The sequence below is a fragment of the Sphaeramia orbicularis genome, chromosome 5 (assembly GCF_902148855.1).
Source record: "Sphaeramia orbicularis chromosome 5, fSphaOr1.1, whole genome shotgun sequence".
Taxonomy (NCBI): domain Eukaryota; kingdom Metazoa; phylum Chordata; class Actinopteri; order Kurtiformes; family Apogonidae; genus Sphaeramia; species Sphaeramia orbicularis.
In genome coordinates this window covers 30,737,877-30,750,464 of record NC_043961.1, presented here as the reverse complement: position 1 = coordinate 30,750,464, position 12,588 = coordinate 30,737,877, and the positions used below count along the sequence as shown (strand labels likewise).

Below are 12,588 nucleotides of genomic sequence, written 5' to 3'. Positions count from 1 at the left end.
CTAACACAAACACATACTATTTAACTGTTTATGTAAAGCCAACATTATAATAGTACAAGTTCATTGACATTTCTGAATACAATGTTTAGAATGTGCATTTTAATCACAGTAAAGATTCCACTACATTTTAATGAAACTTGAGAGTATTTTCAGACTCACATATTTCAAATTTAGTGAATCCAAACAAACTGCTAACTCTGCAAATGTCAGAGAAAATTAACTAAAAAAAAAAAAGGCACAAACAGGTAAGATGAATACCCACATGTACTTGTACACAGATCATTTCATGGAATTTAGGCATTTAGTAATTTCTTATTTTTTACTACATCCTAGCAATACACAAGTCCTAGAGCTTGTTTTTCTAAGGCGATGTTGCTGATGTCAGCACAACATCCTGAGTGTCAGTGGGGGTGTAGTTCACCCCTGACCTGTGTCTTCTGATCCACAAACACTGGTCTGGAAACAAGAGGGAAGGCTGAGCTCCAACACACTCCTGAGCTGCTCACAGCAGAGGAGGACAGAGTTCTGTTCAGGGTCAAATGAAAAGAATGACAACCATGAGGTTAATCTTAAAAAAAAATATGGGCAGGATTTTTGTCTTGATAAATACAAGTGTTACACAGGAGGAGATGTGCACTTTTTGGAAGTATTTGATCAGAGTATTGGTTGAAATGATCACAAACAAAGCAGTCATTGTTGACAAAGGGGCAAAGTCAAAAGATAGTGAAATGTTATGGTTTCGCTGTGTTTGAAAGTATCAGTTAAATATTATCCTTACCAGATTAGTTGCCAATAGATTGGACAAAAATGTCACCACGGATTCAGAAGAGCTGACAACATCCAATAACTTCAACTTCTGCACGGCAAGGCTCACCGACGCACATGCAATGGTAGAGGGCAAAAACTCTAAAAACCTACAATCTGACAATAAAAGGTAAAAGATTACTATACATAAAAAAGTATTACTAACAGTATTCCCTGACTGATGGCTACTATGTACGTCACTTAACAAAGGCATAAATCTAATGCAGTAGTGTCCATGTCAGTAAAATCTGTGTGTGGTAGAAAGTTACACTGAAGGTATAATTGCAGACACACCCTGAAAGACAAAGACAGGTGCTTAAAAGCTTTTGTTTCCCAAAATCTGTTAATCTGACACATAAACCTAATGGCCTCAGGCAGGACAAAGACTGAAGAAAAATCAGCCATTCAATCCACACTCAGACACCCTTTTGAATCGATTACAATGTAGGGAACCAGGATTTATCTTAATTTTATGGGTGTCATGTCCTGGTGTGGCTACCACAGCCCAACTGACTGTATCCCTGTGACCTGTTGCCTCGGGCAACATCACAGAGATTCGTGGGAAATCAGCCAGCTGAATGGATGGACACAGGTCTTTCACAGCAGACAATACAGGATTACACAAACTCAGCTCCAAAATGAACTGCTGACACATCGTAATCAAAGTTATGGCTGCTTTGTGCCCATTGTCCACCATGTAGCAAGTCACTTTATTTCACAGTTGTATTCAACACTCACTTAATGTTTAACCAACTACAATAATATGTGTGATTCAAAAGAAATATAGGATAGCTGTGTTTAGAGTCTGATAAACCTGCCTTAAAAACAAATGATCAGTCAATTAAATTTAGGGAGGAAACATATTTCTCTAAATATTTTAAATATTTTATCCACTCCCTGTTTATCCCAAGCCTCCTCTTTTTATTTACTCAGTTATGTAACTTACCTATGGCTGCCAATGCAATGTAGGAGTGAACAAGCTTGCGTATGTTTGGAAGATGGTGAGGTTCAATAGAAGAAAGAGAAAGAAGAACTGGCTCCAGGAAGTCAGACGGTACCACCGAGGCCAGACACCAGTCTAAACATGACACCACAGACACCTCCCACCGCTGTAACACACAAAGCATCCCAACATATCTACCATAAAAATGCCACTGCTGGGACGCTGGACACCATCAAGTCATAACAAATTTCTCTTGTTATTTCTCACAAAATAAGAACCCCCCATCCTTGTAACATTTTAATAATAAATAATAATAATCCAGTGTTTCTGGGATTGGATTGATTGAATAGGCTCTGGCCAATCGGATTCTGGATTTTTTCCCCCGTTACATTAAACTAACCATAAATTAATAATTAATGGTGGTGATAAATAAGATACAGAGCTAATACCTTACTTAGCGCAGGAGTGTCAAACATAAGGCCCATGGGCCAAAACCAGCCCGCCAAATTGGCCTGTGGGATGAATTTGCAATGTCCAAAAAATTACACTGAAGATATTAACAGTCACGGGCGTCAAAATCATTTTAGTTCAAGGGCCACATACAGACCAATGGGATCTCAAGTGAAATAATAGCATAATAACATATCAATAATGACAACTCCAAATTTTCTTGGTTTAATGTGAAAAAAGTGAAATTACATGATGATATTATTTAGATTTACAAACTATCCTTTCACAATAAAATCCGAATGACCTGACAAATATGAACCTGAAATGTCTAAAGAAAAATTACTGCAATTTTAACAATATAATGCTTGTTACTAAATATTTTATACATTTATAGATCCACTGTGATCTGTAGGTTGTGATAATAAGCTGCAACATAATATTGTTGAAAGTGCAGTTCTTTTCTTAACTTTTTATCGGGCAAGTGACTATTTTTGGTCATTTCCGCACACATTCCAAGACAGTGACATCAACTCACAGTGGGTACAGTGAGGCAACAATGTCAGGTCCAATGTGGTCTGCGGGGTCTGTAAGGTCCACCTCTACATGAACAGTGAGTGTAACTGCTTTCTTTGTTAGGTACCATGAAGTAATGGTACTAATGTAAGGAATGATGTTCAAAGTGACTATGTGGATGTTGACAGGTGTCTGGATCTGCACTTATGTTGTTGGAGTGTTCAAAAAGTGATGTTCTAATGTTCTAAAATGCACGTTCTTTTCACCTTACATGTGTTTTTCTTGTATTTTTACTTCCGCCAAGGAGGTAATGTTTTTGCCGGCGTTGGTTTGTCTGTCTGTGTGCAAGATAACTCAAAAAGTTATGGACGGATTTGGATGAAAATTTCAGGGAATGTTGATACTGGCACAAGGAACAAATGATTAAATTTTGGTGATGATCGGGTGTGGGGGGGCCACGGGGGCCCACTGATGACTGACTTTTTTCACACTAAAACAGATTAATTTGGACTGTTACCCATAGATTACTATAGTTATAACTGGTCCGACCCAGCTGAGATCCCACTGTGGCCCCTGAAGGACCCCTGCTTTCAAGGTTTCCAAATGTTCTGCACTACAGTAGTTCCATCCCATTCAGACAGATGATCCTGACTTGACTTTCTAAATGTGTAAATCAATGTTGGAGGTTCATTTACCAGGATGTCAGACACTGACACTGAGTTGTCTGTGTAGATGCAAAGCTTGCTGGCAGTCAGTGGGACAGTCTCTCTCATTTTAGAGGCAAGGAACATGCAAACACTCCCTAAAAGCTGCAAATTCGATCTTTCAACATAGAGGCGGCTCAGGTAACAGTCCAGGTAATGCACTGACAGTGGAAACACCTCCTCCTCACATTTCTGCTCCTCACACACCTGGAGGAAGGAAACCGCATTTACATCATCATCATCACATCACGCACATGGCGTGAACTAAATAACACATGGGTTCAGTGTTCCTACCTGAAACATCCACACTGTCAGTATCTTCCTCATGTCCGGCTGAATGTCTGTCTGGACTCCACCGAAGTAGGGGGACACCTGGCCGGTCTTCTCCAGGCTTTTCAGGTGATATAGGGCCCGGTGGTCTCGGGTCAAAACCGGGTCAGATCCCGCCCGGACAACCACTTCTTTATTTTTGTATATTGAAGCATTTTGAAGCTGTTCACCGCTACCACTATCCATTCGACTAGTAAAGTTCAATAAAGCAGCGAGCTCACCTCTGCTAAGTACTTATAAGTTGTTGCTCCCAACATAAAATACATCACAAAGCTAACGTTAGCTCCAAGCCGCTAGCACCTTTAGCTACATCGCCATTTTAAGATTAGCTACATCGTTATCTTAACAATAGCTACTTAGCTAATGCTAACGTTAGCTTATTGTCCAATAACTGTTTATAAAGTGTATTAAAGTGGTTTACCAGGCACTTCAAGGATTCATTTGACTTAATAGAGGCATTTTCAATTAAATAAATCCCGATTTGCAAAAAGGAAAAACAATTTATACAAAGAAATAGATGTGTTGCCCTACTGCTAGGCCTCCCACAGAGAATTAGATTTTATGTTTTTCACCCAAACATGGACAAGAAGAAAATGTTCATTTACTGTCTTATCGATGGCCAAAAAACAAAACCTATCTGCAAATTTTTTAGATTTTGAGTAGTCACATTAAATGGTGAGAATAAGGATGACTACACATTCTCAGTCTATCTGCAAGATAATCCCGCTCTTTCTTATGACATGAAGGTCACCTGACAACAACAAAGACCATACTATAATAAAACTAAACCATCAATCAGTGTCACTTGGTGTTGCTTCAATAAAGGTGAAAAAAGAAAAAAAAAAACAAATTTTATTTATATTGCACCAAATCATAATAAAAGTTACCTCATGATACTTTACATATAGAGTTGGTCAAAATCAGACTCTAAGCCAATTTACAGAAATCCAACAGAATCCTCCAGGATCCACTTTTTTTTTTGTTTGTTTCCTGAAAAAAGTGATTTTTTTCAGATAGGAGGTTTTGTATTGTGGCCATCGTTGCGCAGCTGAGGGTAAATATTAAATATTCGTGTAATATTCATCTTATTACAAGTAAAATATAAACCCTGTGTGCAGGAGCTTCATTAAAGTTCAACACACTGTCCGGCCATGAGGCACAGAGGGAGGTCACAAAAAGTAAATGTTTTAACAGAAACAACCACACAGGGTGTAAATAGCTCTTGCCATCTTATTACTCTTGAAATTTTCAAATATATAATGAAAAGAAAAAAAAATCCTTTTCAAACCATTTTTTTTAATTCAAGCTGTTGCCTCAAAAACAACAGAATTTCTCTTAATTAAATGAATACATATGCCAGTTTTACAGTGTGTTTCCAAACAATTACTGAACTGCAAATGCACATCTACATCACTACTGATGTGCATTTCTACATGTGCAATCCCAGCCAGAATATGTATTTATGAGACACTGTAATAAGTCAGTGTGATCTTGGAATCTGCTGTCCATCAAACAGAAATAATAAATCAAGCATTAACATTTTACACATGCTAAAAGAAAGCATGAGTATCCAACATCCGCCATAGGATGAAGAGGATGCATCTGACTTGAAAGACTCCTCACGCCATTTCAACTGTAACAGGGAGCCCAATTTCAAGATCCCGCGACTCTGAGTTTTGCAGTTCTCTTCGAATCTCTGCTGAGATCTGAGGGTGTGTTTGTATCTTTAGCAGCTCCAACAGTGCAGTCTTCTGCTCTGATGCCAGGTCAGCCTTGTAGCGCTGAGCCAGGGTGAGCAAACTCTGATGCCACAGCACAGGAAGCACACGTTTTTCATTGCGGAAGGACAGGAAGTGAGCCACCAAGGCATCTAGGACACGGAAAGGCAGGGCGTATTTCTTGTCAAGCAACAGGCGCAGGAAAATGCTGTTGGCTCCATTATACTCCATCTCTGCCAACTTAAGCATTGCAGCGCTGAAAGACAGAAAAGATTGTCATGCAAGCTGGTTATACAACCCTCTTATGCAACTTTACGCTTTCATTAACTGTGGCACCTGATGATAAGCTGAAAACTATCACTTTCAAACATGTGGCGCTGACACGTATCTGCTGGTATGTGTGTTAATGAGAGGAAATGTTACCTGGAGTGGAGAACAGGTATCGAGCACTTTGTGAGTATGCTTCCAATAATGATCGCTTCCCGGAGAGTACATGTCCCAGATTCACAGAGAGGAATCAGTATACCTATGTGGAAAAAAAAAGCCAGAATATTAAATTTACAGTCTGTTCATTCCCCAATCCCCCAAAAGTAATGAGTTCATGTCAAATCCATATTAAGAGAACTTTCTGAAAAACAATGTTGATGTTAATGTAACAATAAGTGACATAAGTGAAGAAGATTAAGCCTTTCTGCTAAGTAAATGTCCTCACATTTCACACTCTAGTCTCCACGCCCATGTTATTATACCTATACTATATTATATCCTCTCAGACTTAATAAAGCTGAAATGGCAAACTGCCACTTTAAACATTTACTAGAGCTTTACACAAAAACACTTCAATTGCACTTTCATCGTTGTGACAATTATTCCTGATGGAAAAGTGTTTCTGAACAATTTTCTGGACGTGTTAGTTTGTTTGTTTAGTTAAATTCCATAAAAAATTACATTGTTATATCAATTTAAAAGAACGATCAATGTAAAACCTCTAACCTTAACAGTCAATTGTCTAATAACTGACAATAGTGTTCAGTATGGTGTATGTTTGGCCAACACCGCCACCTAGCGGTGCTGTCTCATACTAGTGGTTTTCAAATATGGGTCATGGGATGTTTGGGGAAAATAGTCCTATCAAACTGGGACAATTTGTGATCGCACAGGACTGGCAGGATTAAAGAAAAAAAAAAAAAAAAAAGATCCTCCTCAACGATCATTGGCCAAAAACAAATTGCAGATAAATTAAGGATATTTTGACCCAATTAAATGTGAGTGTCTTAATTACTGTGCTTCCAGAACCAATGGTGTTATTTACCCAATGGACAGCAGCTAATCCTCTGTCAATGTCCTCAGAATACATTTCTAAATTTAGAAGTGGAATTAAAAATGTGACACGTCCCAGAAAGCCTGTATTTTCTTCTTTGCTATAAGCTGTCAAATCCTCGCTTTCATTCTCTTTATCCATTTTTCCTCCCAAAGGTCATATGTAACGGGAGCTTATTCTAGCATTCACTGAGCATTTGCTGAAACAATAGTTAGTGACACCTTACATGAAGGCTACTCTCTGAAAGTCTACAAGGAATATCAGGATGTATAAAGTTTCAACTAGTTACTTTTAGATGGGCAGTCAGTGGAACAAGGCTTTCAAACATGTTTTTTTCCTCATTTAGTAACAATTTGTCATGTTTTAGACAGCAAAAGTAATGCCTTAAACATGTAATTTTACCTTTGAACCAAGCTCCTGGTTTGAACAAGGCTTTCTTCAAGGCACTGTAGAGATGAAAGTTAAGTCGTTTGTATTCTGCTATGTCGTCTCTTACTCGAGGAAGCAGCACCAAGTTGTAAAATCGCTGAGCCATTCGCTCTTTCAGATTGGATGAGAAGATTCTACAACAACGCAAAACAAAACAAATTAGTCAAATTAAACTGCGCTGAATTACCTGTTGCATGTGTGATGACTTTCTCTGTGTAAAATCATCCACACCATTCTTACCTTGTCGCTTGATACATGGCAGCTGCAGTCCACGTCTCAGGCTCAGTCAGATACAGAACCTGCTCCCAGTTTGACAGCGCTGGGATTATTTTAAAAGCCTTTGGGAGTTTACCACTCCGATATTTTGTGAGAACCTGAAACAAACAAATGGAAATGACAATTATTATTTAACTGCACTACAGGTGGTCTTCACACTTGCATGATGCAGATTCATATTTTTGTGTAGTATTCAAGGGAAATTAATTACGTTTAAGGCCAATTTTACAGTAAAGAAAATCTAAAAAAAAAAAGGCATTATTAGCTATTGACCCTCTAAGACCTAAACAACTGCTAAGCATCTACTGATCTAAAATACTTGATAACCTTTGAACCACTAATCCTGTTGATACACTTGAATAATTAATTTAAAAAACATTTTCTCAGTAGCATCAAATATGATCCACTGAGACGTTAAGATACTACATAGTGAACATGGAAACACCATTGTCCTCTTTAACATTGATTTACAAATACAACCCATGTAATTTGAAAAATGACAATGGCTGTGGGCACTTGTTTTTATGTTCAGCTATTAACATTTTCAGTGCCATGGGCCGATTAAATCGGCTTTACGAAAACAACCTGTAAAGTGCCACGGGCCGATCAGATCGGCTTTGGAGAACACGCCATATTTGTGTACAAACAAACCATCCACCCCCATTTCTTTCTCACATTTCGATGACGTTCTTTCTGTGTCCCCCTTTTGAGACCAAGCAGACGGGAATTTGAGGTCACGCGACCGAATAATATTTTTATATCTTTTTAATGTTTCTTATTCTCCAGTGTTTCATCAGAGGGAGCCCTCCATGCCGGGGGGCGGCTGTGGACTCCGGGGGCTGTGGTGCCTTCTCTCACTGGGGTCCGCTCCTTTCTGGTGGGTGGGGGTCCCAGTTGGCCGTCTCCCACTAGTTGGGATGCGGGGCTGTGTTGCTGGTGCCTGGTCGCCGGGGTCGGCGGCTGCCTCCTGGTGCGGATGGCTCCCTGAGACAGCGCCTCCTAAATTGATGTTTTACTTTTACTTGTACATTTTTGTTCTGGTCTACCCGTGCTCAGTCAGTCTTCTTAACTATGTGTGAGCTTGTGGGTTTGCATGTATATGTGTGTGTGTGTGTGTGTGTGTGTGTGTGTGCGGGTGAGTGGGTGGGTGTGGGTGGGGGGCAGTACTGATTTTTAAACTGATATGTAAAGCACTTTGTGCTACAGTTTTTAATGTATGAAAAGTGCTATATAAATAAAGATTATTATTATTATTATTATAAATTATGCAAATTACGATCAATAATGAATCGGCTGCGTCCGGTGCGTTTTGGATCTAATCAGCAATCGGTCGGATGTCACCGAGCGGTTTCCTGCAGGATTCCTCAAATATTATTAAAACGACGCGAAATACTGAAAAACGGCCAAATTCTGCGGCACTTTTAAGGCTTATTAGCCCCTTAACTGTCTGGCACTTAAAGAGTTAATATATTTTACTGAAACAATCACTTTTTCTTCTTTTTCCTCCGTTTTGATACCATATCCTTTAAATTTACTCTTTAAATTTACTCTCATTTGACTTTTTTAAACATCTACATGCTCAATAAATTACATATACCTGAAAATGCCTGCTTTTCACTGACAAAAAGGTAGATAGATAAAATGCTAATTACACAGGAACATTTTAAATTACATTTTGAAGGCACCACAAAAACACTTCTAGGTCTTTAAGGGTGAACCATACAAATGCAGCCTTGGAATCTGGGAACATTGTGCAGAATAAGTCTTGTATGACTGTTGTTAAATTGGTGCGTTACCAGTTATGTTGAGATTCTAAATTATGATGTCAAAAAATAATCAGAAAAAGCTATTTCCCATGTCTGAGCAAATGTCTTTAAGACATTTTACTACAAGGCCTTATTTTTTGGGTGAATTCCCTATATTTGAGGACTTTGGAGGATGCATGGGAGTGGGGATGTAACGATATGAAAAGTTCATATCACGGTTATTGTGACCAATATTATCACGGTTATCATTATTATCACGGTATTGTTGAAATTGTGCTCAAAATGTTCAAAAAGTACTTATACACACACTGAAATAATTTAACCAAGTTGTATTTTGGAAAAAGAAACAACAAAAAAACAACAACAACAAAAAACCCAAATCAAATAACTGTCACAATGTACCTTCTGTCAGCAGAAACATTCAAATATTAACCCTCAGGGGTCTGAGCCTATTTTGGCCGTTTTTCAGTACTTTTGATTTTGCCTTTATATACTATATAAACAAATGTTTACTATACCCATGTTTGGTATCTTTGTTTTCAGCACAACTTCATCTGTCTCATCTGTCTATTATTTTTTCACCTTAACCTACTATATCAACACAAAAGGACAGAAAACACACAAAAAATATATAAAATCCGATTTGAAAAATGTATATACTTTATTGCATAAATAACACAAAGATGCTTAACGAACCTTTTCAAAGACTTTAAAAGTGAATACTGGTTCCAAATATTAAGTATATAAAATCAAAATTGTAATAAATTAAAACTATACTCAAATATTTGACATAAAAGCATATCTTTACATAGGCGTTTTCTGCGGTAATCAAACACGATTATCACGATAATTAGAATTTAAACAGTAATACTAAGTGTTGGCAATTTTACCGCGGTTTATCATTATACTGGTAATTGTTACATCCCTACATGGGAGCCCTGCATCACTTGTGTAATCTGTGTTTAAAAATGAAAAATATGTGAACCACATCAGCCAACTTCTGATGAGACTAAATTTTAAAAAAATAATAATAAAAAAATTTTAAAAAAAAGAATACAAAGCTTCACAGTTTAGGTGTTAGTTAATCATGACTGAATTTATCATTACTTCTTCCCTCTCATTGTCACTGATATGCATTATTCTGTATCTGTGGTGCATTTACTTCACGGCAATTCAGTAGAATGCAGTAACTCACCTTACCGACACCTTTGTACACTTCTAGGACCCTTGGGTCCAGCTGAGGCATTGGACACCCTGACACCTCCGACATCACTGTTCCTACCTCCGTCTGCTTCTCTGTGATCTTTTCCATGATAATGTCAGCTAAGGTCCGTCTATAAGAAACATTGAAAACCCAGAGTGTTAGAAATAAACTGAGGGTCAATTAAATTCAATATACACACAGAGGATTGGATTTTTAAAAATGCTGATGCAACATCTTGCCTCATTGGTGGGTTCTTATTCATGAACATCTCAATGGCCTTCTCATCATCAGGGTCAACGACAACCTCGGTATCAAATCCAACATCGGCTCCACTAGTACCGGCTTCTCCCAACGCAGGCCACTCCTCATCTGAGTCTGCATCCTGAGTGTCAGGCCCTGAAATATGATTACAAGACAAATGTCCTAATCAAAGTCAAACCATCCTGAAAATATAGTTTAATATGCTGCTACTATAGTCCAGGAGGATTTTACAAGATTGTGGTTCCTAGCAGCTGGGAGTTTGCACCCATTCAGCCACAAATAAATAACCATTCCAAACTCAGGAAATAATTACTTTAAATTACTTTTATAAACTAAAGCTTGTGTATAAAGCAATTATCACATAAAAGTAAAGGGTATCTATTTAAAGTGTCCTCTCCACAGCATTGACTGTAATATGTTTAGTTGTTTGTCTACAATTCTTGCAGTGATAGTCAAAGAAAAAACTAAAATCTGCAAATTAATAACAGTGACGTAAAGTAACTCAGCATTTTCACTTGTGCAACATCTTAGAGGGAGATCCTATTTTCACTCCACCACATTTGACTGAACATTATAGGTAGTTTTCAGGTGAATATTTGACACAACAGATAATATAACAAGCTAGTGGTTTCCAACCTTTTTGTCTTATGATGCCTTACAAAAAACAGTGTATGGTCGGCTTACATTTCAGATGTTAACTCTAACCAAGAGTGATTTTTTTGTTTTTAATCATTTTGTTTTGTTTTTTATTTCTAAGCTTTTTTTTTTTTTTTTTTTTTTTTTTTTTTGCAGGGTTTCATTTCAGTAAATGTTCAAATCATTCAACATCACATAAGGAATCACAGGTTAGTAATAAAGTCCGAAAACCAGAGGTATCTGATGCCCTTGTTGACAAAATTAGACCTAAAGTAGTTCAAACCATTTCCATCTCCAGCAGATCCAATAATAAGAGCACACTGGCACTACAGTAGTAAACTAGTGAAGTCAAACATAATATTATATCAGTCAGAGGGAATAAACCAGTACTTAAACTACAAATAGTTAATGTTTATGTACTTTTATGTAAGCAGGATTGTTCATACAGATCTGAATACTTACACATACATTATCCCAGGTTTATAAGCATATCTCTTCTCTGCACATTAAAAATAGTGAATATAAAATGTAGAACACTATAAATCAATACATGTCACCTGGTACACAGTGAATTCTTTCCCTATCTGATTCAACTGAGAAACTTAATACTTTGGAAGAGCTGGTGAGTCTTTACCCAGAGAAGTGACTGGTGTTTTCTTCTTCTTTTCTGGTGCCAGGCCATATTCAGTCTGAAGTTCCTCTTGCTGTATTCGGGCCTGCTGTAAGATCTTCCTCGACAGACGCTCGTCTACGTACGTGTCTTCGTTGTCTGCCCGGTTATCTCTGATCTTCACCCGGCCTCGGGCTCTGATACTGTCCGCCTGGAGGATCTGGTCGGCCAGAGCCATTGCTTCTCCGCTCTTCTCACCTCCTCCTCCCCTGGATTTCTTAACTTTAGGCATCTCTGTAGTTTTATCGACAGTGTGGAAACGATATGTGTGTATCTGCTGGCATGTAAAGGGTAATGTGAAGTATTTCTAAATACTGTAAACAGTCGTCGTTCCACACGCGCACATGTTCTTTTAAAAGGAAGTGACGTAGGTACAGCGAGAAACGTTACCAGGTAGAAATTGCTATAAAATACACTTATGTGTTTGAATTATGCTTATTACATTAGCATGATTTCCACAATCTATTGAAATTATTTTTTGAGTTTCTCTTTGTAGCTTTAAATCGTAAATATTAAACGAACAATATTTTGCATTACCGGAAGTCTAGTTTTGACCCGGAAGT

At 37.9% G+C, this 12,588-nt stretch overlaps 2 protein-coding genes across 2 annotated transcripts; both read right to left on the bottom strand.

The window, feature by feature from the left end:
- Positions 1–258: 258 nt before the first annotated feature.
- On the bottom strand, positions 259–3,930 carry ccnd3 (cyclin D3). The gene is made up of 5 exons (XM_030134990.1): positions 3,709–3,930; positions 3,406–3,621; positions 1,751–1,913; positions 779–921; positions 259–525 (listed from the first exon to the last, which is right to left on the bottom strand). Exons 1-5 carry the CDS (start codon positions 3,928–3,930, stop codon positions 418–420), a joined length of 852 nt encoding a protein of 283 aa, XP_029990850.1. The 3' UTR covers positions 259–417.
- A 1,090-nt stretch (positions 3,931–5,020) lies between these two features.
- bysl (bystin-like) lies at positions 5,021–12,380 on the bottom strand. Its single transcript, XM_030133365.1, has 7 exons — positions 11,990–12,380; positions 10,698–10,854; positions 10,450–10,588; positions 7,453–7,586; positions 7,186–7,346; positions 5,886–5,988; positions 5,021–5,718 (listed from the first exon to the last, which is right to left on the bottom strand). The coding sequence occupies exons 1-7, from the start codon at positions 12,255–12,257 to the stop codon at positions 5,364–5,366; spliced, it is 1,317 nt and encodes a 438-aa protein (XP_029989225.1). The 5' UTR covers positions 12,258–12,380; the 3' UTR covers positions 5,021–5,363.
- Positions 12,381–12,588: the final 208 nt, after the last annotated feature.

Bases quoted from the DNA above. Each gene is read 5' to 3' on its own strand.
- ccnd3 (XM_030134990.1), bottom strand. From the start codon at position 3,930: ATGGATAGTGGTAGCGGTGAACAGCTTCAAAATGCTTCAATATACAAA. The intron at 3,622-3,708 runs GTAGGAACACTG...TCCTTCCTCCAG, and splicing joins TGACAGTGTGGATGTTTCAG to GTGTGTGAGGAGCAGAAATG. The intron at 1,914-3,405 runs GTAAATGAACCT...TGTGTGTTACAG, and splicing joins TGTCAGTGTCTGACATCCTG to CGGTGGGAGGTGTCTGTGGT.
- bysl (XM_030133365.1), bottom strand. From the start codon at position 12,257: ATGCCTAAAGTTAAGAAATCCAGGGGAGGAGGAGGTGAGAAGAGCGGA. The intron at 10,589-10,697 runs GCAAGATGTTGC...TGTTTCTTATAG, and splicing joins AATAAGAACCCACCAATGAG to ACGGACCTTAGCTGACATTA. The intron at 5,719-5,885 runs GTAACATTTCCT...TCTGTCTTTCAG, and splicing joins ATACCTGTTCTCCACTCCAG to CGCTGCAATGCTTAAGTTGG.